Here is a 26,188-nt window from a genome sequence, read left to right as displayed (position 1 = left end):
CAATAATGAAAATGAAATGATATGCATGCATGAACTAAGTTGGTGATGAAAGAGGGAATGTAAATCTGTCAAGCTAACGTTGGATTGCTCAAACCTCCTCGATCATACAAGCCTCAAGAGCATCATGAAAAAGGGATTCCACATTGGGCTTGGATAGAATCGATAGACTGAAGCATCATCTCCTCAAAACCTCGAAAGAAATCTATGAGAGGTGTCGGGTTTACATGAGACAATCTCTCGGGCACCTCGCCAACATCATTGTCATGAATCTTATCCATGCGCTAATCTCCATCATGGACATCATCCATATGCTCTCTATGGTGACTACATACCCAATTCATGGGTCTCTCAAGCTTCTTCGTATATCAATCTTCTCTATGGTGCCATGACCAATGGTCCTCTCATCGAAAGGGTATGCATCAAACTTGTAAGAAGTGTTAATGTAAAGAAGCTCAAACAAGTGAATGAGATACATTCCATAGATAAGGTTTAATCGAGCCTTCAATTTAATTACACTCATGATATCGTTGAAGGTCATGCGTATGAGGTGAAGCTTGCGACTATGTTGAATACAAAATATCCACCAATAGTCACTCTCTCAAACTGTAGAGAATTTTGCACCTCGAGTATGGATGCAATGGGAGACAATGAGATGGAACAAACGATTATTAAGAGAGAAAATGGTGGATCTATTGTTTAGAAGAGGCATATCGGGAGGAAATGGCCTTTTTTATTATCATCAATGGTAAAAGGAAAGTCAAAATATTGGCGACGAAGTCGATGGTAATAATAACAGTTTAACCCATAAGATACAAGATAATGGTTCGATATATGGTGCCATCACGAGTAGCAGATGAAACACAAGCGTTCTAGTAAAATGTTCAACCAAAGTGTGATAAGTGGAGCCATGAAAGTTGAGAAAAGTGAAAAGTTTCATATCCCTTAAGTTTTGCTCTTAAGGAAAACCCAAATTGTTTAAAAATTCAAAATCAATTTTTCAAGTTTCCTTAATAGGCTGATATGCAAAAACGAATCAAAACACTCATGATCTTTTGTGTTTTGAAAAAAGTGGTCAATCAATCTAAGAATCAATTTGGCTCGTGGATTGTCCCTTTGAAGCTATTGTTTTTCTTTTTGGCATTTTGATGAGAAAATATTTTTAAACCAAAAAGATGTTTAAGGGATGCTAAAAAAAGAGGGATAATTAAAAACAAATTTTTAGCTTAAAAATATGGTATGACCAAATAGTTTTGGTGGTGGTTTTTGTTAGGAACTTTTATCGAACACCTAGTGGGTGTAGGATAAAAATTTTAGAATTTTGAAAAATTGATCAGTGGGTAATGCTTCCTGTAATAGAACAATATTTTTACAATAAATAAAAGTTCTCTAACCACCTAATTCAACCCAATTAACCCAAATTGAAAAAAAAATGAAAAGTTAGGGTTTTGGAAAAATTTTACCCAAAAGTGAAGATTCCTTCAAATTGATGCAATGATTCGTTGAAAGGGTTGAAGAAGGATGATTTTTGCACAAAAATGCTTTGGAAACGATTCAGATTGAAGGGTTTTGATTGAAAATGGATTTAGTGAGTTTTGGAGAGTTTAGGTTCGAAGTTTGGGCTTGGAAGGAAAAAATGTGTGTGAAACAAAGTTAAAAAGGGTTCACTGGACGAATTGCATTTTTATTCCAATGACCAAAATGGATGACACTAGACTCAAATTTGATGCAACCTAAGACATATTATTGATAGAAAATTAATTTTGATAACTTAGAAGATACTAAATGTGCATGAATGTCAACTTGAAACATCAAATTATGCAAAATTTTATTATTGATAAATTAAGTCCTTAATTTGCATAAATAAAGTCCAAATCAAGTCACACAAACATACAATGGCTCTAAAGATCCTAAACATGCATATTTTCAATTTTTGCTACATTTAAACTTCACATTCTCAACATGATTTCACAACAACAATCAAATATTGCAAATTTAAGGCCAAAATCATCATCACAAGCATATAAGACTATAAAATTGTAACTCATGCAATAATAACCCCCCCTAAATAATTGCAATTAAGCACTATGTGGGGACACTTAATCATGATATAAACATATAAAATCATATAAAGCACAAAATTGCATGAAATTAAAACTTGTTACCACTTGAATTAAGGTTGATTTCTTAGGTCTCCCTTTATTCAAGTGTCATTCCTTAGTGTGTTTAAGAGCTTCCAAATTCATTTTTATTTCTCATCATTGCTCCAACACACCTAAAAGAGGCATTTACTTGATTTTTGGTACCCAACTTGCTTTGGGTCCTTGATTGTTAGTTTGAATGCCTCTAGTTCCTTTAGGAACTCATACTTGTCTTATTTTATAAAATTTTCTTTTCTTTATAGGACAAGTATTAGAATTATGACCATGATAATGATAATGTGAACATTTTTCCATTATTGACTTTTATGAATTGTTAGAAATAATTTTTTTTCTTTCAATAAACTATCAAGCTTAATTTCAAATCAAAAAATTATTTTTTAAAACATTTTTATTTTTCAATTTTGAAAGCTCAAAATCATTTTTCAAAATTTCATTTTTTTTTCTTTCAAAATCCATTTAGTTTTCAAAAGAGAATCATTTTTCATTTTAAAATTTAAAAAATATTTTCTAAAATTGGTAATTCATGGTCTCAAATTCCAAAATCAATTTATCATAAGCATCTTATAACTCATCAAAAACAATATGAATTTAATTCATTTGAGTTAGAAGATACCTTTGAATATTCTTGGATGGCTATAAGGCAAAGATTGACTACTTCATCCTCTACATTATCAATGATGTCCTCATCACTCCATGTAGTCACAAAAGCCTTCTTTTTGCTTACTTGATCCATTCTTCTTTAATTGGGGACAATCATACTTCACATGTCCCGATCTTTGGCAATTATAGCATATGATGAGATCCTTCTCCTTTTTCGATTCATGTTTCCTTTCTTTTTTTTATTTGGATGACATGAATGAATTAAATTTCTTAAAGAGCTTGGCCCTCTTCATCTTCTTTATCCATCTCTTCACTTGAATCTTCTTTATCTTCATTGGTGGATTTAAGAGAGATGCCAACATCCTTCTTCTTCTTCTTATCATTCTTTCCCTCTTATTCTTCTTTCCTTTAAAACCTCATCTCTTAAGTGAGAAATGATTCGATGAGGTCATTGAGGGTGTACAACTCCAAATCCTTAGCTTTTTCGATGCCCGTTACTTTACCTTCCCAAGATATGGGAGACGAGGTAAACATCTTTCTCACAACTTCTTCATTGGGATAGACCTTCCCAAAGTTTTTCAACTCGTTGATTATTGAAGTGAACCAATCGGACATCGTCTTTATGTCTTCATCTTAAAGTTTTCATAATTAAGAGTAAGAAAGCCAATCTTGGACTTCTTAACTTGGCTTGTTCCTTTCTGGGCTACTTCAACTTGTCCCATATCTCCTTAGCATTAGAGCATGAAGATACTCTACTATATCTGTCCATGCCAAGTGCACAAAAGAGAATATGCATGGCTTTAGCGTTGAGTTGGACAAGCTTCTTATTTTTATTGGTCTACTCCGATCAATTTTTTAAAGGGTTAGGAGAATCATCAATGATTGCATCCCAAACATCAAGATTGATGACTTGAATGAATACACTCATCATATTCTTCCAACAAGAGCAGTTTGCACCATTGAAATAAGGAGGCCTCAAAATGGAGTGAGAGTCTTCGAGGTAGTGTGAATCAAAAGTTGAAGTCATCTTTATCGGTTGATTATAAAATTTAATAAAGCTCTCCTATAACCTTTTCAAGGTTGTTAGACCGTCGATTGAGACCCGCTATGATACCAATTGTTAGCTTTATCAATCAACCAGAATTCTCCAAGAGAATGATGAATTGTCATTTTAAGAAACTTGTGGAAGCAATTGAAAAACAAAACCTTTTGTGCAACAATTTAGAGTGGTTCGACTTTCTAAACCAAAGTCTACATCCTTTATCTTAGCATCCACACTAAGGATTTCTCAAATCCACTAGATTTGCTAACCTTTGAGGACAATGTGTAACCTTATAGTGACATACAAGGTTTATACCCCTCAAAACCTTACTTACACTCTTTCCACAAGAGGAATTACAAATAAAGCAAACAAAGAGAAAACCTCACAAGGTAAATATGTTTGCATAATTTAAGCACTCACCCAATACACACTTGAACAAAATACACAATGTAGCTTACAAGTGTGTTTACAACAAAGAATTTGACAAATTAAGCACAAAACAAAAACTTTGATGTTGGTGGGTTGGTTCAATATGATTCTTGTTGAACTTAGGAAGCTTTGACCTTCAATTTATACCTTCTCCATTAGTTCTAGCCGTTTGGAGCCATTAGGGATCATTATAGCCATTACCTACAACCAAAAACAACATTTAATGCATAAGGGATCGATCCTTTGAGGAAAGAGATCGGTCATTTTTAAACTAATTTGACCGTTGCAAGAAAGGAATAAATCCTTTTGGTGAAGGGATCGATCCCAAACCTAATGGAATCCAAGGGATTGATCCTTTTTAAAGGGATATATCCTTTGAGCTATAAAAAGCTTGGAAACTCGACTTTAAAGCATGAAAATGATCGAGCATGTTTTTGAATGGTTCGACTAAGTTGGAAAACATTTAAAACATATTTTTCAAGTTAATTTGGACTTTGAATTATTTTTTATAAATATTTGATAAATGCAATTAAGGCTAAAATCAATTTTTTATTTTATTGTTATATCAAAATCTTAATTCAACATGTTAGTTGTGTGTTATGATTTCACCCAAATCTTAAATATTCGTTTACTTATCTAAGAGTAGAATTACTCATCATCAATATGTACTAGTTTAAGATACATCCACTAGTGCTTAAGCAACTAATCACACTATTGGTCTTCTCATGTTTTTAGCTTCAAATTTCTTGTTTTACAAAAAGAATTCTTTTTTATTATTGGGGGAATATTTTGTAATACAAAGAATTTCACATTAAGTATGAACCGTTTGGTGTGATCCGATTCGATTCATATGTGTTTCTTTTTAAATAAGATCCTCCCAGTAAAATATTATTTGTCAGTTTTTTATCGTTTATAGCTTTTACAAAATATTTAATATAGTTTATGGCCATAATATTTATGACAATTAATTATTTTGTAACTGTTATTGGATTTTTTTACCATTTTCCCTATGTTGAGCCTCTAAATGGATGTTTACTTTTCCATTTTATATGCACTTCAAGAGAAATTTCTCAATATCCCAAAGCAAATATTTGCTTTGAAACACTCTTCATATTTTGAGTGTTGTTTGAGTTGAGAAAAGAGTAGTACCATCCAAGTCCACTCCATCTTTCAGGTATACGGAATTTGGAGAGTTGTGCTAACCTCGGGGGGACCATTCATCCATTGTAGTGGTTACACACATCGGGGCAAATTCGCTTATAAGGCAGTAGATTACCACGATACAATTCTCGTCCATTTTTGTATATTTTATTTAACATTTTCCAATCTGTGTTAACGCCTCATTTTGCAACAGTCTATTTTTCAAACAACTGAGGTGATAAATCTTATGCATCTAAAGTGATAACATGACACATTTCTTTTTTAGTATGTTCTTCATTTGCTCTTATATTACATATTTTTTCTTTTTTTTTCATATTAAATCTGACATCACCCGTCCAAATCCAAATGACATTTATTTGATCATCCTTTTGACTTATCCTCACTTTAGATCCTTAAGTTATATATTGATAGATGCTCACAACCATCAAAGATATGTCGTAATTGAGTTGTAATAATGTCAGTTTGTCAATGAGCCATTATTATCTTATGAATTTGTATGTTACACATATTATCAAAACTAACTTTCAATGTTTACTAAAATAATTATTTTGTCCTCTATTTTTTTTGGAGCATTTTAGCATCCAATGTTTCATTTTGAGACAAAAAGGTCCCTCCATGAATAGAAACTATTAGTTAACAAACAATTAGTGCTCTAAAATAGATGTTATTTCCCAAAAATGAAACGCTATGGGGCTAGAATGAGGCCAAATTGTTTTTTAAAAAATAAAGGTTAAAATACTATTTAAAAGTTAAAGATATTTTTGCCTTAAAATGAGGCCAAAAAGCTAAAAAAAAATCAAAAACAAAAAGGCTAATGATTACTAAAATGCTAAAATGAGACTTAGTCATTTTAATCAATTATGTTAGTTTAGTAGGATGAAATATCAAATTTCTTATTCGAATTCTAATATTATATATGAAGAAATTTTAATTTGGAGGATCATTCAATAAGAGCTTTTGAATTTGTGGACTAATTAATCGAATATTAGTAATAATATATAAAAAAAGTAAAAACATAATATCAAAATATACTATTAATATTTGTTTGATAAAATAATTATTTTAACTCATCTTTTTATAAAACTTAAATAAGAATATCTAAAAGTCTTCAATACTTTATCACTAGAATAATTAAAAAAAACTATTACGTTATTAATAAAATTATTTTTAAACTAAAATATAATTTAATTAGTTATATATATATATATTTACAATTATAATAATTATAGTATAAATTATATGATATTATAAAAAACAAAAATTTATAACAATAATATATTTATATTTTTTAAAATGTATTAGTTATAATATAAATTATAGAATATTATAAGTATAAATTTTTATAAATATATTGCTTAATATATATAACATAAATTAATTAAAACTACTTATTAAATATATCTTGATAACAAAAAATAATTATTAATCAATTAATAATTTTTATAAAAAATAAAATAATAATGATTAAAATATTTGGAAAAAATAAAAACGGATAAATTTTAATATTGTATTAAAAATAAATTATACCAATGGAAAAATTGTAATCGGTAGAGAGCATTACGTCTTTCACATCACATCACTCTCGCATGCACAATAGAGGAAGAGAAAGAGGAGAATCCGTTCATCTTTTTAGATCCCCAAAATCCTCCACTCCTCTAACCCTAAATTCACACATCTTTGTAATAAGAAAACTCGATTTTTATTTTCCGGTTCTTTTGGGTTTTTAAGACACTTCTATCAAAGCCGGCGATCGGATATATATCCATGCCCGATGATTCTAGAACCTTCATAAATAATCTGCACCAAGCTGCCTTCCGTCATGGACGTATGTAATCCGTACGATGCCTGAGCTGCGTAGCCGCGCTCGAAAAAATCGGACATCCGTTAACCCTAACCCGATTGATATTGCTCGCCGGAGGAGAACCGGACAGAAGGGGAAACAGGAGGACGCGATTGTCACTGCCGTTGATAACAACGAGCTTAACATCAACGGTAAAGGATACAATAATATTTTGAGCGGTGTCGGTTTTGAAACGATGCTGTTGGAAAGACAGGAGGACGAGTATATTGAAGAGCTTAGGGTTTTGACAGAACAGGTTGCCAAAAAGAAGATGAACGAGTTCGATAGTGGCGTCCGTAGCGGTGATAAGGGCCTGGGCGCTGAAGATGAAGGAAACACAGCTCCGCTTCCTGAAAAGGTTTTTTTAATTTTTTTTCTTGTCTTTAGTTGTTGTTTTGTTAATATTTTTAAATTTTTATTCTTTGTTGAGAAAGGAAAAATTAAGTTTAGGAAGTCATATTAGTCTTAAGAATGGATTTTTATTCTTTGTTTTCGATGCAACAGGTTTCGGTAGGTGGTTCCCCGATGTATAGAATTGAGAAGAAACTGGGGAAAGGAGGCTTTGGACAAGTCTATGTTGGTCGACAAATTAGCGCTTCTGGTCCTGGAGCTCTGGAGGTACCTAATAATATTATAGAAGATTCCATTTCTTAGTGAGTAGTTCATATCTCAAATGTGCTAAACCTTTTATGTTTGAATTTTAGGTAGCTTTAAAATTTGAGCATAAAAGTAGCAAAGGATGTAATTATGGGCCACCATATGAGTGGCAAGTTTACAAGTGAGATTCCTATCATCTCAATTTTTAATGATTGTTTTAGTTTTATCATAGCCTCATTAATTGGGGTTGTATCTTGTATGTCATTTGTGATTTAACCAATGATTTTTCTTAATGTGCAGTGCACTTGGTGGCAGCCATGGTGTTCCTCGAGTTCATTACAAGGGTCGGCAAGGTGACTACTATGTTATGGTATGTGTTTGCTTTAATGCAGTCTCTTAAGTTCGATATACATTTTTTTTATAAGAATGGGAGGCCTCGTTAAAAACCACCTTCATAACCGTCAAAAAACCTTTAGGTAACTTGACGGCCATTGGAAGGAGGAAAAGAGTGCCTCGTAATTTTATTACTACCAAATAAAACATTACATTATAACCAGCACATAACAGAGAAAACAAACAAAACAAAATACCCTGTAAGAACCTAAAAACAAAGGATCAACCAATTCCTATCTTAGCTAATTCATCCGCTTTACAATTCACAATCCTACTGACATGTTTAACAACAACACTCTTATCTTCGACCAATTCACTAATTTCCTTAACTAGCAAACTGAAAATCGTAGGAGAAGCACTCGGCCACTTTATCCATTCCACAGCTTTACTACTATCACTCTCCACCATTAGTCTGCCCATCGAACTCCACCTAGACTTGAAAAAGAATAATAATCCTGCTCGGATAGCCAACAACTCGGCCAGAGTTCGATATACATGTATATGCGTATGTGTTTCAGGTTTCCCAGTATTATCTTGAGGTGTTGCAATGTTTTTTTACAGGTGATGGATATGCTTGGACCTAGCTTATGGGATGTTTGGAACAACAACTCACACACGTGTGTTCCTTGTAAAGTTACATGGTAGATTTTGCTTTATTTATTAACACCGAAACCATCTAATGGTACCTTATCTTTTCAATTCCAGGATGTCTATCGAAATGGTAGCATGTATTGCCATTGAAGCCATATCAATCTTAGAGAAGATCCACTCCAAAGGGTGATGCATATTTATACTTTGCTTGTGACTTTTTTGTTTTGGTTTAAGATATGGCAAGAAGATTTCTGTTGAGAGGTTTTATATGCTTTAATTGATAAATGCTGATAATCAGTCCTCTGAATTGAGGTCTCTATCATAAGTTTTGGGTAGCAGTTATTATGAATCTTCATGCTCTGTATTTATTTATTCTTTTTTTTTGTGAAATAAACACATTTGGTGCTATAATTCTGTTGCTTCTATGCCTGTTAGATATGTGCATGGGGATGTGAAGCCTGAAAATTTCTTGCTTGGTCCTCCTGGAACTCCAGACGAGAAGAAACTTTTTCTTGTTGACCTTGGATTAGGTAAGCTGCATAAACTTTCTTTTTAGATCTATTTCTATTCAGATCGAAGTGATTTTTTACCGTTACATTTCTCTTTTGACTTAACAGCTACCAAATGGCAAGATAGTTCGACTGGTCAACATGTGGAGTATGACCAACGTCCTGATGTTTTCAGGTAAAGTTGATAAAATTGTTATCTGTTATCTTTGCATGCTTCTCTTCTCCTTTTGTGTGTATTATTTTCTTTGCTAATTTATCCTAAGCTTTGAACTTCATTTTCTTTTTCTATTTTCGAGGTTATGGTCAACTGCTATTGATTATTTCTTTACCCAATACCCACAGGGGAACTGTACGATATGCTAGTGTGCATGCACATCTTGGTAGAACTGGTTGTCGGAGAGATGACCTAGAGTCTCTGGCGTACACGCTCATATTTCTCCTCCGTGGTCGGTTACCATGGCAAGGATATCAGGTTTGCATTTTTGTAACATAACTTTCTGCTTGTAATTATCTATTATCTCTTACTTTCTGATCAAGTTGTTATTCTAGGGTGAAAATAAAGGCTTTCTTGTTTGTAAGAAGAAGATGGCCACTTCTCCAGAAACTTTGTGTTGCTTTTGCCCTGCACCATTCAGACAGTTTGTTGAATATGTTGTGAATTTGAAGTTTGACGAGGAACCAAATTATGCAAAATATATCTCTCTTTTTGATGGGATTGTTGGTCCAAATCCTGATATTAGGCCAATAAATACTGAAGGTGCTCAGAAGGTACTCTTTGCGTCTACATTATTTGACTAACTTGTCATTGAAAATAAATATATCTAAATTGTTGGAATTTATTGAACATATATATATTTTTCTTGAAGCTTATATATCAAGTAGGACAAAAGAGGGGACGATTAACAATGGAGGAGGAAGAGGATGAACAGCCGAAGAAAAAGGTCCGAATGGGTATGCCTGCAACTCAGTGGATTAGTGTGTATAATGCTCGTATGCCTATGAAGCAAAGGTATGTAAGAATCATCATCAAGCTTTTCCAGTTATAATAAGAATAGGTGTTAATAATTTCTATCTCCTGTTATAGATATCATTATAATGTAGCAGATGTGAGGCTTCCCCAGCATATTGAGAAAGGAAATGAAGATGGGTTATTTATCAGCTGTGTGGCTTCTTGTTCTAACCTGTGGGCTCTTATTATGGATGCTGGCACTGGCTTCACTGCTCAAGTTTATGAACTCTCTCCATACTTTCTTCATAAGGTTGGTTATGCTCTTTTGATTCTGAGGCTTATCTATTGCAGTTCTGCTATATTATTACACATCATTTGTATGCTATTTTGATGTTTGCTCTTAGTAATATATGTCAAACATAATTGTAAATAGCTCTTATTGGTTTAGCACAAATATTCATCTACCAATTTTATTACTCTTTGAAGGAGTGGATTATGGAGCAATGGGAGAAGAATTACTACATCAGTGCAATCGCAGGAGCTAATAACGGGAGTTCTTTAGTTGTAATGTCTAAAGGTTAGTTTAGCTTTCCCTTGGGAAGTTTCTATTTTTTTAATATACATCTATTTTATTTCTATTGATTTATTGAACGTAGGGATCCAGTATTTGCAGCAATCCTACAAAGTTAGTGATTCATTTCCTTTCAAATGGATCAACAAAAAGTGGAGGGAGGGTTTTTATGTGACTGCCATGGCCACTGCTGGAAGCAAATGGGCAATTGTTATGTCACGCGGTGCTCCATTTTCTGACCAGGTTTATTGAATTTTTAGAATATCTGTTCAGTGCCATTCCATTTTTTGTGTTGAATGAAAAGCTTACAGCCTTACTGTATCTTGTTCTGGTTCACTTTTAGGTTGTAGAATTAGATTTTCTATATCCTAGTGAAGGTATTCACCGGAGGTGGGATAGTGGCTATCGCATCACATCAACTGCTGCAACTTGGGATCAAGCGGCTTTTGTTCTTAGTGTTCCAAGAAGAAAACCTGCAGATGAGACTCAGGAGACCCTTAGAACTTCTGCTTTCCCAAGCACTCATGTAAAGGTATTTACTTCAACTTTATCAGTAGCTTATTTCTTCCTTTTTTCCTGAATGTCTAAATGCTTACGTGGGGCTTTCTTCTCCAGGATAAATGGGCAAAGAATCTCTATATTGCATCAGTTTGTTATGGTCGAACTGTTTCATGAACTTGCAAAGTTTTGTTCAGATGCCACTCATTTTGGTTGATCTTGCACTTGAACAGCGAGGGACGGTTCTACTGCTTCAGTTTTTAAAAAACTAAGCTCTTTAGCCAGATTGACTGATCACAGCATTAGAGAGTTGATGTATGCAAATTTCTACTTTATTGTCACTTTTATGTAGCATCTAATCAAACACCTGTGCACTGTCATCCAATCAAGTTGAAAATATTTGAGCTAAATTCTTATATATTCTCTATTTAGATGAGGATGTTCTTACCTTGTATAGTTTTGAAGTCATAATTTCTTGGTTGAAGGCAAGTGGTCAGGTTAACTTTAATTGTCAGTGTGCGAGAAACATGCATTGATGTTTTTATGCTGGACCCTAGATGCTTTCAGTCATTCAATCTATGTACTATTTCTAGCTTTGTTTCTGGATAAGATCAAAATGATCTTCCACCCTTTCACTTCTGGGATGTCTGATTTGACCCTAAAGAGAATTTTACTTGTTTTATATAATTTTAAGCAACAGTATTATTGATTTTGGGCTGTAGTTGATGTTATTGTTCCCATTTCCGTTATCCATCCGATTATCTTGTAGACGGTTGTTATTAATGCAAGCACATCCATCTCTTCCTTTTGCCAAAACGCAATTTTCCGAATTTGGTTGGCTAGATGTTTTCTTCCCATTATTATTTCCAGAGTGGAGATTTCACGTTTTTTTGTTTCGACTTGGTGCATGCTAAAAATTGATATATCAATGCTTTCAAATATTTGAAGATGTGATATTTCAGTGTGCCATTTTTACAGGTCCTGTGCTAGCTTTTGAATGCCATTGTGGCTATTTGTATATTTGCTGATATAGTCCGATAATGCCATTGGCAGTGTAGCTTATAATTGGTCATTTATGTATCTTAACACTCTATTTTGGAGTTTAGACTTCAAAATGGTGCTTTGTGGTGATTATCTATCAAGGCTCCCAACATGTGATCCTATGGGATGGTTCTGTTTCAGTAACGAAGGTCAAAATCTCAAAAGAAGAAATGCCGTTCAGGCCCTTTTATATTGCCTAAAAGTTTCTGCGAAAGAATTGTGGGGAGACCAACCAATATTTGATTTGGTAAGGAACTTTCCATGGTTAATGTGATTATAATAGTGAGCCTAATATCATTCTTTGCTGCTGCAATTCTTGTGCATGTATTGATTCATTTTCAATATTTTGCCATGTATTTTTCAGGTACGTCTACAAGTTCATCAGTCTTATGAAGAATCAACTCTGTTTTTCTTGCCTCGGAAATGGTAAGCATATCATGGCTTTTTCAGCAATTCATATCTAATATTACCTTTATATAATTGTGACTGATGTCATACTGAAATAAAAGCATCCATCCCTTCAGACATATGTCGTGCTACAACAGATTTTAGACTGGTGCATGTAGTTATTTTTGGCATATGATAACTAAGCACCTTTTGTAACACCTTTTGGCTTAAATAATCTAGAATATCGGTTTGAAATCTCCGCATGGGGTGTGGAGGAGTTGGAGAGTTTACTTTCTAGTTCAGGGACGTGTCATATAAATAAGCAGCATAGCATGCTAACTGTGATTGTGTTCACTTGCTTTCTTAGTTTGGGAACCTCTAATATAGTGGGGTGTTTGTGACGATCTGTAGTAACCTTGGTTCTCGGACTTTGGTGTAAGTTTCGGATGTAGGTATATACTTGAATTGAGTATTTGGAGGACTAGTGTTTAGTTATGCGTCAAACATGGGTGCTTAAAGCAAAAGTAAGAGTTAGAGCACAGTCACTGTCTCAAGTATGTTACATGGTTGTCCTCGTTCCGGACAAAGAAATCTGAAGCAAACAGCTAGCATGTGTTAAGTCGCATTATGCATTAACCACTTTCTTTTATCGTCGCCCTCTTCGTCGAGATTTGCAATTTTAGTTCTTGCAGAGTAACATCAGTGTGAAATTAATTCGAGAATTGTTGAATCATGCCAGTGATGTCTTTGCTTTTCCATGACTAAAGAAATATTAAGATCATTGATCAGTAATTGCGGCGATTCTTTTGCAGTTTTTCCAGAGGCGGGGATTTGTGCTGCTGGTATTTGTAATTGGTCAGATCGTGGCATGGATTTGTAATTGACCGGTCGAACTTAAGAATTGATAGATTCTGACATACTGGTATTTGAGAATGGATCAATCTTCATGGCACTAAAGAACAATTAAGGGTCTGTTTGTTTAGCTGTAATTGGTTTTCCAGAGAATGAATTATTGGAATTTGAATTACTGGAATTTGAATTACTAGAAAATGAATTACTGGAATTTGAATTCTGGAAAATGAATTACATTTCTGTAAAATGAATTACATTTCTGGAAAATGAATTACATTTCTGGAAAATATCTGGAAAACGTTTTATGATGTTTGGAAGATGTTATTTAAACATTTTTTCGGTATATTTTAGTGAAATAAAATTTTATAAATTATATTAATTATTTATTAAAGTAATAGTATTATATTATATTTTAAAAATATTAATTAGTATATTTTAATATCTTTACTAAAATATTATTGAAATATATAAATAATATTATTCATTATTAAATATATAAAAAAAATTATTATATATTATTAAAATAAAAATATAATATCTTATATTATTATAATAGAATTGATTATTTTATATAATATTAAAAATATAATATTATATTATTATAAATATTAATAAATATATTTTAAATATTTTAATAATTAATATTTTGATGAAAATGATATTAAAATATTTTATTAATATTAAATTCATAAAATAAAATTATTTTGAGTGTTTTTGTTTTGAAGTGAAAAGTTCGGAAAATGACTTACGGAAAATGAATCCGTAAGTCATTTTCCAGAAAACACAAAGGAAATTCTGTTACTAGGAAAATGAATTACATTCCGGAAAACGAATTACGTGAAACAAACACGGGAAAACGTTTTCCGGAAAACGAATTACGTGAAACAAACACGGGAAAACATTTTCCGGAAAACGAATTACGTGAAACAAACACGGGAATTCGGGGAAAACCAATTCCGTAATTCCAATTACGGAAAACAAACAGACCCTAAGTGAACTTTGCCTCCATTCCCCGGGTGATCTGGTGACACAAACAACAACAATGAAACACAGGCAATGCTCTGCTCGAACTAGGGTAGGCGATGTTTGAGAGGACAGACAATGCCTGCTGTGCCCTGCTTGAACTAGGACAAACAATGCCTGCTCAAACTAGGACAGACAATGTTGCTCGAACCAGGGCAGGCAATGTTGCAATGTTGCAATGTTGCAATGTTGCAATGCTGCCTGCTCGAACAAGGACAGACAATGTTTCAATGTTACTCGAACGAGGATAGACAATGTTATTCGAATTAGGACTGATTATGTTGCTCGAATTCTTCTCTGGGACTAAAGTTCTTTCGTTTATAATAATCTAGGTGAATGATGTAATGTTCGCTTTGATTTGCACACGTCATGGTCTCATATATCCAGCCATTAGTTCTAAAAAGAGAAGTAAATGCAAACTTGAGACAAAACAGTATAAAATTCACTTACCAAGCTAAATAGTTAATTTATATTTTTTTAAATAATAATAGTTTGTAAAATTCCAGAACCTTATACATCTTATATATATTTTTAGAAGTGGATAATATTTCCTACTAAAGTGTAGCAGAGTCAACAATAATGATGATGATGGTGATGTTTCATATATATTTGAAATGGGGGTTGTTTACAACAGCATTATATAAATTAGTTAAAAATTAGTTATTAACAAATAGATTCTTAGTCAACATGAAATAGAAATAAGGGAAAAAGATGCATCATACAATAGTTATTAGTAAATAAAAAATTAATTAAAAAACATTATTTACATAAATTAGGAGGTCTTCCCTCATTCCGTTACATATGGGAATAGGGTCAACTAATTTATTATTTACATAAATTAGATTGATTCGATCCATAAATAAGTTTACTATTAAACAAAATCAAGCCTGATTCTATGTAATCTATATTACTAGAAAAAAAATCATATTACGAAGCACTTGGATGAAACCGCATAAGTTATTCTAGTTCAACCAAGAATTTGAGTTAAAAATATATAACTTTAGATGAATTAATAATAAAATTTAATGTAACACATTTTAAAATTATTATTGATTCCATGATCGAAATATTAGAATTAGAAATGCAGCAATCAGCCTGTGTTTTCCACGTTCTTCTCAGGATGCTTTCGTTGAAACATTTGTTGGTACTATGAAACATTATTTTGATTATTATTATTTCCATATTGCACGTTTGATTAATGAACTCCACAAAGTCTGTTCTTTTCTCATCAAATTTATATTAATTACATAAATCCAAATATAATTGTCCAAAGAATCTTCTCATTCAACGTGGCAATCAGCAACCAAAAGCTTTGACTTCCATTTTATGCCTTTTTTTACTTCACCTATAAAAAAGGGTTGGTTTTTGTTTCTGGAAACATACAGGCAAAAAGCTTGTTCCTTTGCTGTGTTTCTTCTTTCAAGTTTTCTGAAAAAAAAATCTGGTTTTTTGTTATTGCTGAGAACAATGATGAACAGTGATAATTTAGTGGATAACAAATCTGGTGGTGGTGTTGAGGATTGTGCCACTGCCACAGTGGATCAGCCTGTCACTGTCACTGTTGCTAGGTGATGTTCTTATATGTTTTTGCTTCAACTGATGATGGTTAAATTCCCAACTTCTGGTCATAATTGATGTTTAATGTTCATAATTATAGATCCAAAGAAATCTGACATGATTTGAAAATCTTGGTAATCTTCCTACTCAAGTTAGATCTTTGAGGGGTTTAGGGGTTAACGCTTTTGAAAATTTTAATTTTTATATAATTTAAATATTTTCTATTGTTGTAGTGGATATACATTGATGCGAGACCCGCGTCACAACAAGGGGCTTGTTTTCAACGAGAAAGTGCGAGCTGCTCACTATCTCCTCGGCCTCCTGCCGCCCGCCGTTCTCGGTCAGGAGCTTCAGCAGAAAAGGCTGATGCATATCCTTCGGCAGTACAAAGTTCCTTTGCAACGGTACATGGCCATGATGGATCTTCAGGTACACTAGTTCATGCCTTGCATCCTCGTTGTTCAAACTGACTGACTCGTTGCACTTACCTTACTGATCGTCGAATTCGCATTTTACAGGAGAGGAATGAACGGCTTTTCTACAAGCTTCTCATCGACAATGTGGAGGAGCTTCTACTGGTTATTTACACTCCGACGGTCGGCGAGGCTTGCCAAAAGTACGGGAGCATTTTCCGGTGCCCTCAGGGTCTTTACATCAGTTTGAAAGATAAGTATGTGTTTGTTCATGTCCTTTGTATGTATGCTGCAATTGCATAACAGCAACTAAGTATCACAAATCTATCAGGGGGAAGATTCTTGAAGTATTGAAAGCTGGAGAGACGTGTCCAAGTCATCGTCGTCACCGAAGGCGAGAGAATTTTGGGGCTCGGAGATCTCGGTTGTCAAGTAATAGGACATGTGAGCTAGAACCGTGACCAAATCGACTTATATGAATTTTGATATTATGATTGTATCAGGGGATGGGAATACCTGTAGGAAAACTCTCTATACACAGCTCTAGGAGGAGTTCGCACATCTGCTGTAAGAATTGCTTAAGCCACCTAGTTTTGTGATCGATTTTCCGTGTTTTTTAGTACACAACCGATGTATGTTGGTCCATTTAATATCTGCAGTGCTTGCCTGTTACTATCGATGTTGGGACGAACAACGAGAAGTTGTTAAACGGCAAGTTTTACATCGGCCTCAGACAACAGAGGGCAACTGGGCAGGTTTCTTCTTTGCTTCTGTATGCTTAACATCCAGTCATACATAAAATACTTACCGAGTTACATCGGTATCCATGGTGTAGGAAGATGCTGTGCTTCTTCACGAGTTCATGTCTGCAGTTAAGCAGAATTACGGAGAGAAAGTATTAATACAGGTAACAGTGCTGACACTCATTTAGCTGTTTCGTTTCTGAGTTTTACATACTCGACGAATAAGATGAGTACTGTTTTCAGTTTGAAGATTTTGCAAACCACAATGCATTTGAGCTGTTGGGAAGATTTTACATACTCTCACTGACCATCGGTTCTTGTTCCTCAGTGCCGGAGAGGTAAGGCCCAATTAAGACAATTCCATTAAGGAAATTACACTTCTCTAAACAATACTTGGACTGAATCGTCTGTTTGCAAATAGGCTGGAACTGGTATTGCAGAGCTAATAGCTCTCGAGATGTCGAAGCAGGTAAGAAGTGTCCATCTTTTCTTATGGTAAGGATCCGCTTCATCGGGTTTATGGCTCAACATGTACTGTTTCTTGACTGAAAAGAAATCCGATCGAAGAGAATCGCAAGAAGATTTGGCTTGTAGACTCAAAGGTACTGTGAATCTCATCCGAACATCATGTATATAAGATTCTTAGATCTTTCCTAATTTGGCTTCTTTGTGTCATCCCTTTCTCACCAGTGATGAGTTTGAGTTGTACGGCAGGGGTTGATCGTCGAGTCTCGTAAGCAGTCGCTTCAACACTTCAAAAAACCTTGGGCTCATTGGCATGAACCTGTCACGAAATTCGTAGATGCTGTCAAGGTGAGCAACTTGACTCGAATTTTTCACAATTCAAGAACTGCTCCATTTACATATCCATATGTTCCTTCTCACCTTACTTGATTAACAAGGCAATTGAACCAATGGTCTTGATTGGAACATCTGGAGTGGGAAAACAATTCACAAAGAAGGTTGTTGAGGCAATGGCAGCCATCAATGAGGTTCTTTCAATTTCTCTTCCTAAATATATCGTTATGTATGTATGTATGTATATATGTATGTGCATACATATGTGTATATATGCTATGTGTATATATGCATGCATGTTGACATTACCTAACCGAAGAGTTTTGATGGACTTTCAGAAACCTCTTATCATGGCTCTATCGAACCCGACCTCACAAGCTGAATGTACAGAAGAAGAAGCATATACATGGAGCGAGGTATATGACATTCAATTTTTTTCTATGTTCTTTAAGCTCATAAGCTTTATTCGAATTTTATAAGGAATCAGATAAATCGACTCTTAAAAAGAGCACTCTTTCTTACCAATTCTGTTTTCAATCTTCAGGGTCGTGCAATCTTTGCAAGTGGAAGTCCATTGACCCCTTTGAATACAGGGGCAAAAGTTTTCGTTCCCGGCCAGGTAACCATCGTCTGTCCCTTGCGCGTTTTCGAAGTTTCGACAATGTAGTTTCGTTTCGTCTCTAGGTTCTAAAAACCAACTTTAACATCTCCATGTTCAATGTAAATTTCAGGCTAACAATGCTTACATTTTCCCTGGATTTGGTTTGGGTTTGATCATATCCGGTGCTATCCGTGTACAAGAAGACGTGCTTTTGGCTGCCTGTAAGTCCATCAAGCCACCTTTGGTCATCTTTCTAGCCCTGCAAATAGTGAGCAAACGGACTTAACTGCTTTTCTTTTATTTGTCGCGGCAGCGAAAGCTTTGGCTTCTCAAGTGACGGAGGAGCACTTGGGAAAGGGACTAATTTACCCACCATTCTCCAACATCAGAAAGATCTCGGCTAAAATCGCCCCAAAGGTTGCTGCCAAGGCATACGAGGTGAGTCGAAAAAATACTCGTATCCAATATTAACACCGGCACAAATTGTCTTTACTAAACTGATGTGTTGTTGCTGACATACTAGGGCTGGCATCTCACCTTCCTCCGCCTAAAGATCTGGTTAAATACGCTGACAGCTGCACGTACAATCCTGTCTACACATCCTGCCTCTGAATTTCGATTTTGATACTCTACATTCATATTATCTCGGCTCCCATTATAACATTGTTGAGACATGAGCAGACCCCAAATAAATTATTCCTCGAGTAATATATCATTAAATCCTCATATAATTTAGATTTTTTTTATAGATGATTTGTTTTTGATCTTGAAGTTTTATAAATCCACCTTTAATATAAAATTTTGTGTCCATCTCTAATGTCGTCCAGATATAAATGTAACTATATGATTTTGGTCAATTAAAATTTTAAAATCTGGGAAATACAAGACTAAAACTGATAAAATTATAGGACTAAATCCATTACTCGTCCATAGTTCAGGTACTAAAGATAGAATTGGACCTTGGTTAGTAGTGTTTTACCATGTCCTTCGTACGAAAGAGTAAATCTCCGCTCGAATTTTTTTAATTTCGAATTATTCGAGTCAATTAAGATATCGATTCGATTTTTTAGTTCGAGTTGAAATTTAAAAATTTTTAATTACTTGAAAAACTAAAAATTGGCTAACTACTTTGACAAGTTTACGATTTAGTCTGATTTTTTTTTTGTTCTCATTATTTTAAGGATTCGCCTTGACTAATTCGAACTGACCTACGTTGCACACTTAGTTTTGCAGGATAAAATTCCCAACAGAAATTTTCTGCATACATAAAGACTCAAACTCGAGACATTGCTTAAGTAATATTAAGCTGCTTACCACTTGAATCAACCCCTATTGGTAGTCTTTGATTTATTTATTTGTTCAATTCCTCATTCATTTTAAGTTAATTTTTTACCAAATATGAATAATATGCTCCTATATCACTATAGAATACATATGTAACTTCAATTCTTATTTTTTTATAAAAAATACTCTCTTTATTTAGTCTATTAACTTTGCATTTCACTCAATTTGATATTTTGATTCCAATTATTTGTAATTTTTTTCATCCTATCAATTCATCGACTCTTTTGTACTTTCATCGTTATTTTACCCTCAAAATGTATTCTTTAAAATATAATATTGTAAATATATTTTGTAATTTTATGTTGTATTTGATATAAATAACATTGTAAATTGTCATAATACTATAAATAATTGCAATAAATTTTGTATAGAAAATTGAATAACTCGACTCAAATAACACTATTCGAATTCTTAAACTTGACTTGACTTAAAAAATTTTAAGTTAAGTTTAAGTCAGAAAATACGACTTGTCATTTTAAATAACTCGAAATCTTTTGATTGGACTCGACTCGATCAAATGTTGACCCTAGACTCCTTCATGGTTTGGATATTTGTTGGAACAATAACGTCGGATACCAATTTTTTATCCCTAGTTTTTTTGTTTCCAGTGCAAGTCAATATTCAGCAATTCATAGAAGCTATGTGGATAAGAACTCCGACTTTCCTTCGAATTTTTAACATTGTGGTCGAAATATGAGTAAAAAATATGATTAAAATTTTTTATTGATCTTTTGATTGATTAATTTAAATTAAATATTATTAGAATTTATTGTTTCATTTATAATGTTAGAGTTTGAATCTTCAACCTTAATTAAAAAAATTCTAATGTCACCGACAGGATATGAACCTCTGGAGAAGCAGTTTCGACTGTCATTAACGCAGCCTTTTCTTTTGTTACCAAAAAATAAATTCTAATGTCTCATTTGATTATTAGATTCAGACTTTCTTTTCATCTCCATGATAAATGATATATACATACATATAAGTCTATAATTTCGTATTTAATTCTTAGATAATTTATTTTTGTTAAAAAACTATAAAAATAAAAATACCATTATATTTATTATTATCTAAAATAATTATAGTTTCCCAACTGAATTTTTTTTATCAAACCCAACTGAATTAATAATCGGGTATATGTTGTAAAATTAATATCAGAAGTTTTTTTTTAAATCGAGCATCAAAAACTTAAATCAAGAAAAATGCGGTGTTTCAACAAATTGACCGAAGAATAAAACAATAAAAGACAATAAATTTCAAAAACGAAAGTACGTAAAATTGTAAGAAATACTAATATAAGTTGATTAAATTTGACTTAATGGTTACCTTTTCTTCTGTAGTCATTTTCGCATCTATCGTACTTTTATATCAATTTAGCCTTTAATGTTGTTTAATTGTACAATTCTATACCCTATTCCTAATTTAAAATCCCAAATCATAAATATTAGTTAGAATTTAGGTTTAGGGTTTTAAGTTAAGGGTAGGTATAGAATGATGCAATTGAGCAACTTCGAATGTTAAATTGATGCGAAAATAATATTATAGGGGTAAAAGTTACCCTTTTCTCATTAAACTTTATGATTATTTACTGGTAATTATATTATATGTAATGTCATATTCATCTTGTAATTTTTTTAATAGTCTAGGATGATTATAAAGTAATATGTGGGAATATTTTTTAATTTTTTATTCATTATTGACAATGCACACCTGCAAACATAACTATTTAAACCAAAGACTTATAGGTTAATTTTGTTTTAATCCCTAAAATAATTACATGTAAAAGATGATTAATTTACATTCTAGGCCACCTTTGTTTTATGCGATACTTATTCTAGCTACTAAGTAGTTTAGTTATCATTAAATAAATTCAAACTATTTACCAACAAGTCCCTGTAATTTTAGCTTAGTTCTAGTTTAGTTTATTGATTTTATTTATTTAGTATCCATGATTGTTTTAATTTACAGGGTAATGATATAACACATGTGCTCTGAAATATTTTATAAAAATGATAAAATGCTCCTTAGATCATGCAATAATCACTAATTTTAATTTAATACTCGTACTAATTTTCAAGAACAAATTTTGTAGAATGGGTGAACAAAATGCAACCTATCGAGGATTCTAATCTTGTACTTTTTAGATTTTGAAATTATAGTCATGATTAAGGATGCTAATGGGTTGGGTCGGACCATGCTTTTAGCTCATTTGAAATGTATCTAAGTATAGTCTTCCATTCGTCATCTTACCCGACCTAGATTTAGGAAAGTTATACTTGATTTGAAATTTATTTCAATTTTTAAGGTAAAAGTTCTTAGTCCGTCTGATCCTGCCAAAAATATATATAATTATTTTTATTATATAAAATATAGATCTAATTGAAAAGAATATAAATAGAGTGGTGTTATATCAATTATCTATAAATATATAAAATTTAAATATATTATTATTTTTAGTCAATTTGAGTTAGGTACTTTTCATCATAAACTCAACCCAACACGAATCTTTTAAAAAAAGTTCTATCTCTAATTGGATCAAAATCTATCAAATTCGGGTCCAATATTCATGCATAATCATGATCTAGAGAAATAGTTGTGAAGTATGTTAAACTAAATTATGCTATACATTAGATGTAGATTTAGTTATATTATCTATGTTGTTTGATAACTTCGAGCCATGTGGTTTAGTTATATTATCTCTATATCATTTACATCATGTAATTTAGCTATATTGTATGTATATTAATTGAACCGTGATTCAAATTTAAAATTTTTGGAAAGTATTAAAATTAATTATATTGAAGTATATGGACTTAGTTCACAATTTATATATGATACAGACACTAACCATAGAATATGACAAATAGAAATTAAAAGGATGGGAAACGAAACATCTCTTCAATTGCCAAATGTGGTCTTTGCATCAAAATGTATGGTACTGACTATTTTATTTGACCAACTGCTTCTAGCCGTTGACTGAAGTGCCCATGCGTTGGTGTTGTTGGCCAAGAAAGTTCTTGTGGGTCAATTGAAGCCTTTCAAGTTTTTTAATTTTTGGGTTAATCACCCTAATTTTCTAGAGGTGGTGAAAGCGTCTTAGACTGAGCATGCTCATGATAATCCTTCTCAGATCCTATTCTTTAAATTAAAGAGGCTGAAGGGATCCTTGAAAAGGTTAAATGAGCAACACTTCTTTGGTATTTCAACTCGAGTCGTAGTGGCTCACTGGAAGTTGGAGCAACATCAGATTATGAATCTTTCTATTAGTTTGAGTGTAAATATAGAACTAGAGGTAAAGCTGCAGCGTGTGTTGAAAGTCAAGAAATGATGCACCAACAAAGTCAAGAAAGGATGCACCGATTTCGATGGCTGCTTTTGTCGATTTTTTTGGCTTGGGAATATTGCACTTTAGTCCCTGCACTTTAGGGTATTTTCAAAGATTAGTCCTTAAGCTTCAACTATAAATACCCTAACTCATTTAGCTTCAAAATCATCCCAAATCATTTCTTTCTCCTAATACTAGAGAGTTTTCTTGTTAGTTATGAGTATTTTGTAAACACCTGTAAATTTTCTTTTCTTAGTAAAAGATATGCAGCAGTCCATAGACGTAGGCATAATTGGCCGAACTTCGTTATCAATTTCGGGTATTATTTTTCCGCTTTTATTTCGCATTCTCACTAATCTGATTATAGGGAAATTACTCATTTTATTTCCCAACAACTGGTATCAAGAGGTTTTGGTGGTGATTTTTTCGGTTTTTCTACGAGGTTACTATTCACGTGAGTAATGAATTTCGTGAATAGTAAAATTTGGTCGGCGATACGAATTTGTCAACGGAGGTGTTCTAATACACGGTGGTTCGCAGGAAATGTTAGAACCGATCCAAAAGAAGCCAGATTCGAGTAGGAGTGATGGCTTTGAGAAACGAAGTGGATGAGCTCAAGAGGGAGATGCTCATATGTAAGGGAGAAATGAGTGAATGGGGTGCGCTCAAGACCTTCTTGGAAGGACTTAGACCAAGGACGATGCTCGGGGGAGAGCAAGGTGATGCCTAGAGACTTTCGGAGGCCATAGCTGTAGTCGAAACACTGACTAAGCTTGCAGATGTCAAGCCAAGTAGCAAAGAGTCGTCCATGCCCATGCCCAGGGATAGTGGCAACAATGGGGGAGACCGGGAAAAGGTGCAGCGGGGAGATGGTAGAGAAAGCTCTTCGAGTGGCCAAGGTGAGCCATCGACTGTTCGTAGCCAAGAAAACTATCGGGAAAGAATGACAAGGCTAAGTCTGGTGTGAAGAAGAAGGCGAGCAAGGAAAAGCTTAAGTGCTACTTCTGTGATGGTCCTTACTTGATTAGAGGATTCCCAAAAAGTGTCGCCTTACAACCATCATGAAGAGGATGAGAGAAGGAGAAGTAGCGGAAGTTGGCACGATCGGAAGTGTTAAAGCTGCCAAGCCAGGAAAAAGACTTAGTCCGATCGAGGGGATCAATGCGGCCAAGCAAGGATCAAGGCGAGGCAAGGCTGTTGATGCTGAGGCAGCCGAACCTAGAAGGAAGCCCGATACGATTGCAGATGTTCAAGCAATCAAGTCAGGGGCAAGACTTGATGAGGCTACATGTTCCAAAGTAGCTAAATCGGGGGGGCAAGGATTGTGCGACTACAAGTTCTCAAGTAGTCAATCCAAGATCGAGACATGACGAGACTGCGGGTGTCAAAGCAGTCGAGCACAAGAAGGGACCCGATGAGATAGCAAGAGATAAATCCGTCAAGCCGAGGGTGTAAAGTGAGCAAGTCTGATCATAATATGCCAGGATGGAGGCGTGGTCTAAGTTGAGGCGTATTAGGTATAAAGAGACACTTAAAGAGTAAGTGAGTCGATTCAGAAGACTCATGCTCAAAGTCCCGAGTTTGACTGAAGAAGATGCATTCTTCACCTTCATGTTTGGATTGAAGCCGTGTGTGAAGAAAGTGTTGGAGCGAAGAGAAGTCAAGGAGTTGTCTAAAGCCTTAACAACCGCCAAGTCCGTCAATAAGTTTGGAGTCAAGAAGAACAAGACTTCCAAAGTAGAGCCAAAAGTCGAGGGTAGCGACAAGAGATTCCGCAATGAAGGCAAGTTAGAGGATGAGGAATGTTGTTCCTCGAGTGGTAGAGAATGTCCACTCAATGATGAACCAGATGACAAGTTTGGAGAATATGTGTAAAGACTTGGCACCATTTCAAGTGTCAAAGATGCTAAGTCGAGGGTAAGGACCGAGAAAACAAGGAGGCGCAAACTTAAGATGCCAGAAGTGTTGCAAGATTACCCGAAGGGAACCGAGTCATCCAAGGTAATGGATGAGCCCAGGATCGAGTTGTCCAGAGGAGAGGATGAACCAAGGATTGAGGAGGCGTTGAGACTTGGCTTAGTACGATTTATTTCTGCCAAGGCAAATAAAAGCCAAGTGCAAGAAGAGTTGTTTGTGTCCAAGGAGTTTGCCGAGCATGTTCGTATAGAGAACATGGCTTCAGAGACCATCTTAAGAGAAGTGTCAAAGCAGGGACTTGCCGAGGATGTTCAAGTGAGGAACAATTCTTCAAAGACTAATGGAAAAGAGTCGAAGGAAGCCAAGACATTGAGGGACAAGGCAACCAATGAGAAACTACCCATTTACAAGGTGGGAAGTGAGCTCCAACCTTCGTGTTAGAAGGGAGGAGGCAAGAAGAGGCATCGAACTTTTCCGTGAGAAAGTGTCGATGCATGATGGCGCAAAGAACTCCAATGACAAGAGTTTAATGCGAGGAGTGTCGACTTTAGAGAGTAAGGAGGGATGACGCAAATTTTGAGTAAATGCCAATGAAATCATAAGGGAAGGTACATCTCAACATTACTCTAGTGTTCTTTTAAGTTTGATTTGTTGTTTTAAGTGAGTATAGGTCGACCAAGACCTAACTTTTAACGTGGAGGAAACAAAGTTTGGAGGGGATCCAAGACTTTGCCACAGGATCGGGAGAGTCCAAACCGAGGTAAATCAAGACTTGTAGGAAAGAGAGTTCATATGATAGAGATGTACTTGTAGGCGTGTTAGCCCATTTCATCGCTTGGCGGTAAGAG

The 26,188-nt window shown here is 34.2% G+C and overlaps 1 protein-coding gene and 1 pseudogene across 2 annotated transcripts; both read left to right on the top strand.

Moving 5' to 3' along the window:
* The first annotated feature begins 7,029 nt into the window (after positions 1–7,029).
* On the top strand, positions 7,030–13,597 carry LOC120177661 (casein kinase 1-like protein HD16). 2 transcript variants are annotated; one of them, XR_005521448.1, is made up of 19 exons: positions 7,030–7,589; positions 7,736–7,849; positions 7,936–8,009; positions 8,129–8,198; positions 8,783–8,838; positions 8,927–8,998; positions 9,248–9,342; positions 9,430–9,496; positions 9,664–9,793; positions 9,871–10,089; positions 10,188–10,330; positions 10,406–10,580; positions 10,757–10,847; positions 10,927–11,084; positions 11,185–11,373; positions 11,457–11,654; positions 12,522–12,627; positions 12,745–12,806; positions 13,580–13,597. XR_005521448.1 is itself a non-coding variant. In XM_039183735.1 (16 exons), exons 1-16 carry the CDS (start codon positions 7,233–7,235, stop codon positions 11,514–11,516), a joined length of 2,070 nt encoding a protein of 689 aa, XP_039039666.1. In that variant the 5' UTR covers positions 7,030–7,232; the 3' UTR covers positions 11,517–11,909. The 2 variants fall into 2 exon arrangements, 1 of the variants encoding a protein (XP_039039666.1); XM_039183735.1 differs by lacking the exons at positions 12,522–12,627; positions 12,745–12,806; positions 13,580–13,597 and having other exon boundaries at positions 11,457–11,909.
* Positions 13,598–16,045: 2,448 nt separating this feature from the next.
* On the top strand, positions 16,046–19,366 carry LOC120177562 (annotated as a pseudogene).
* The last annotated feature ends 6,822 nt before the right edge of the window (positions 19,367–26,188 follow it).

The sequence above is a fragment of the Hibiscus syriacus genome, unplaced genomic scaffold (assembly GCF_006381635.1).
Source record: "Hibiscus syriacus cultivar Baekdansim isolate YM2019G1 unplaced genomic scaffold, ASM638163v2 tig00112293_pilon, whole genome shotgun sequence".
NCBI classification, from domain to species: domain Eukaryota; kingdom Viridiplantae; phylum Streptophyta; class Magnoliopsida; order Malvales; family Malvaceae; genus Hibiscus; species Hibiscus syriacus.
The sequence above is the reverse complement of the archived record's forward strand: the minus strand, read 5'-3'. Positions and strand labels throughout refer to the sequence as shown.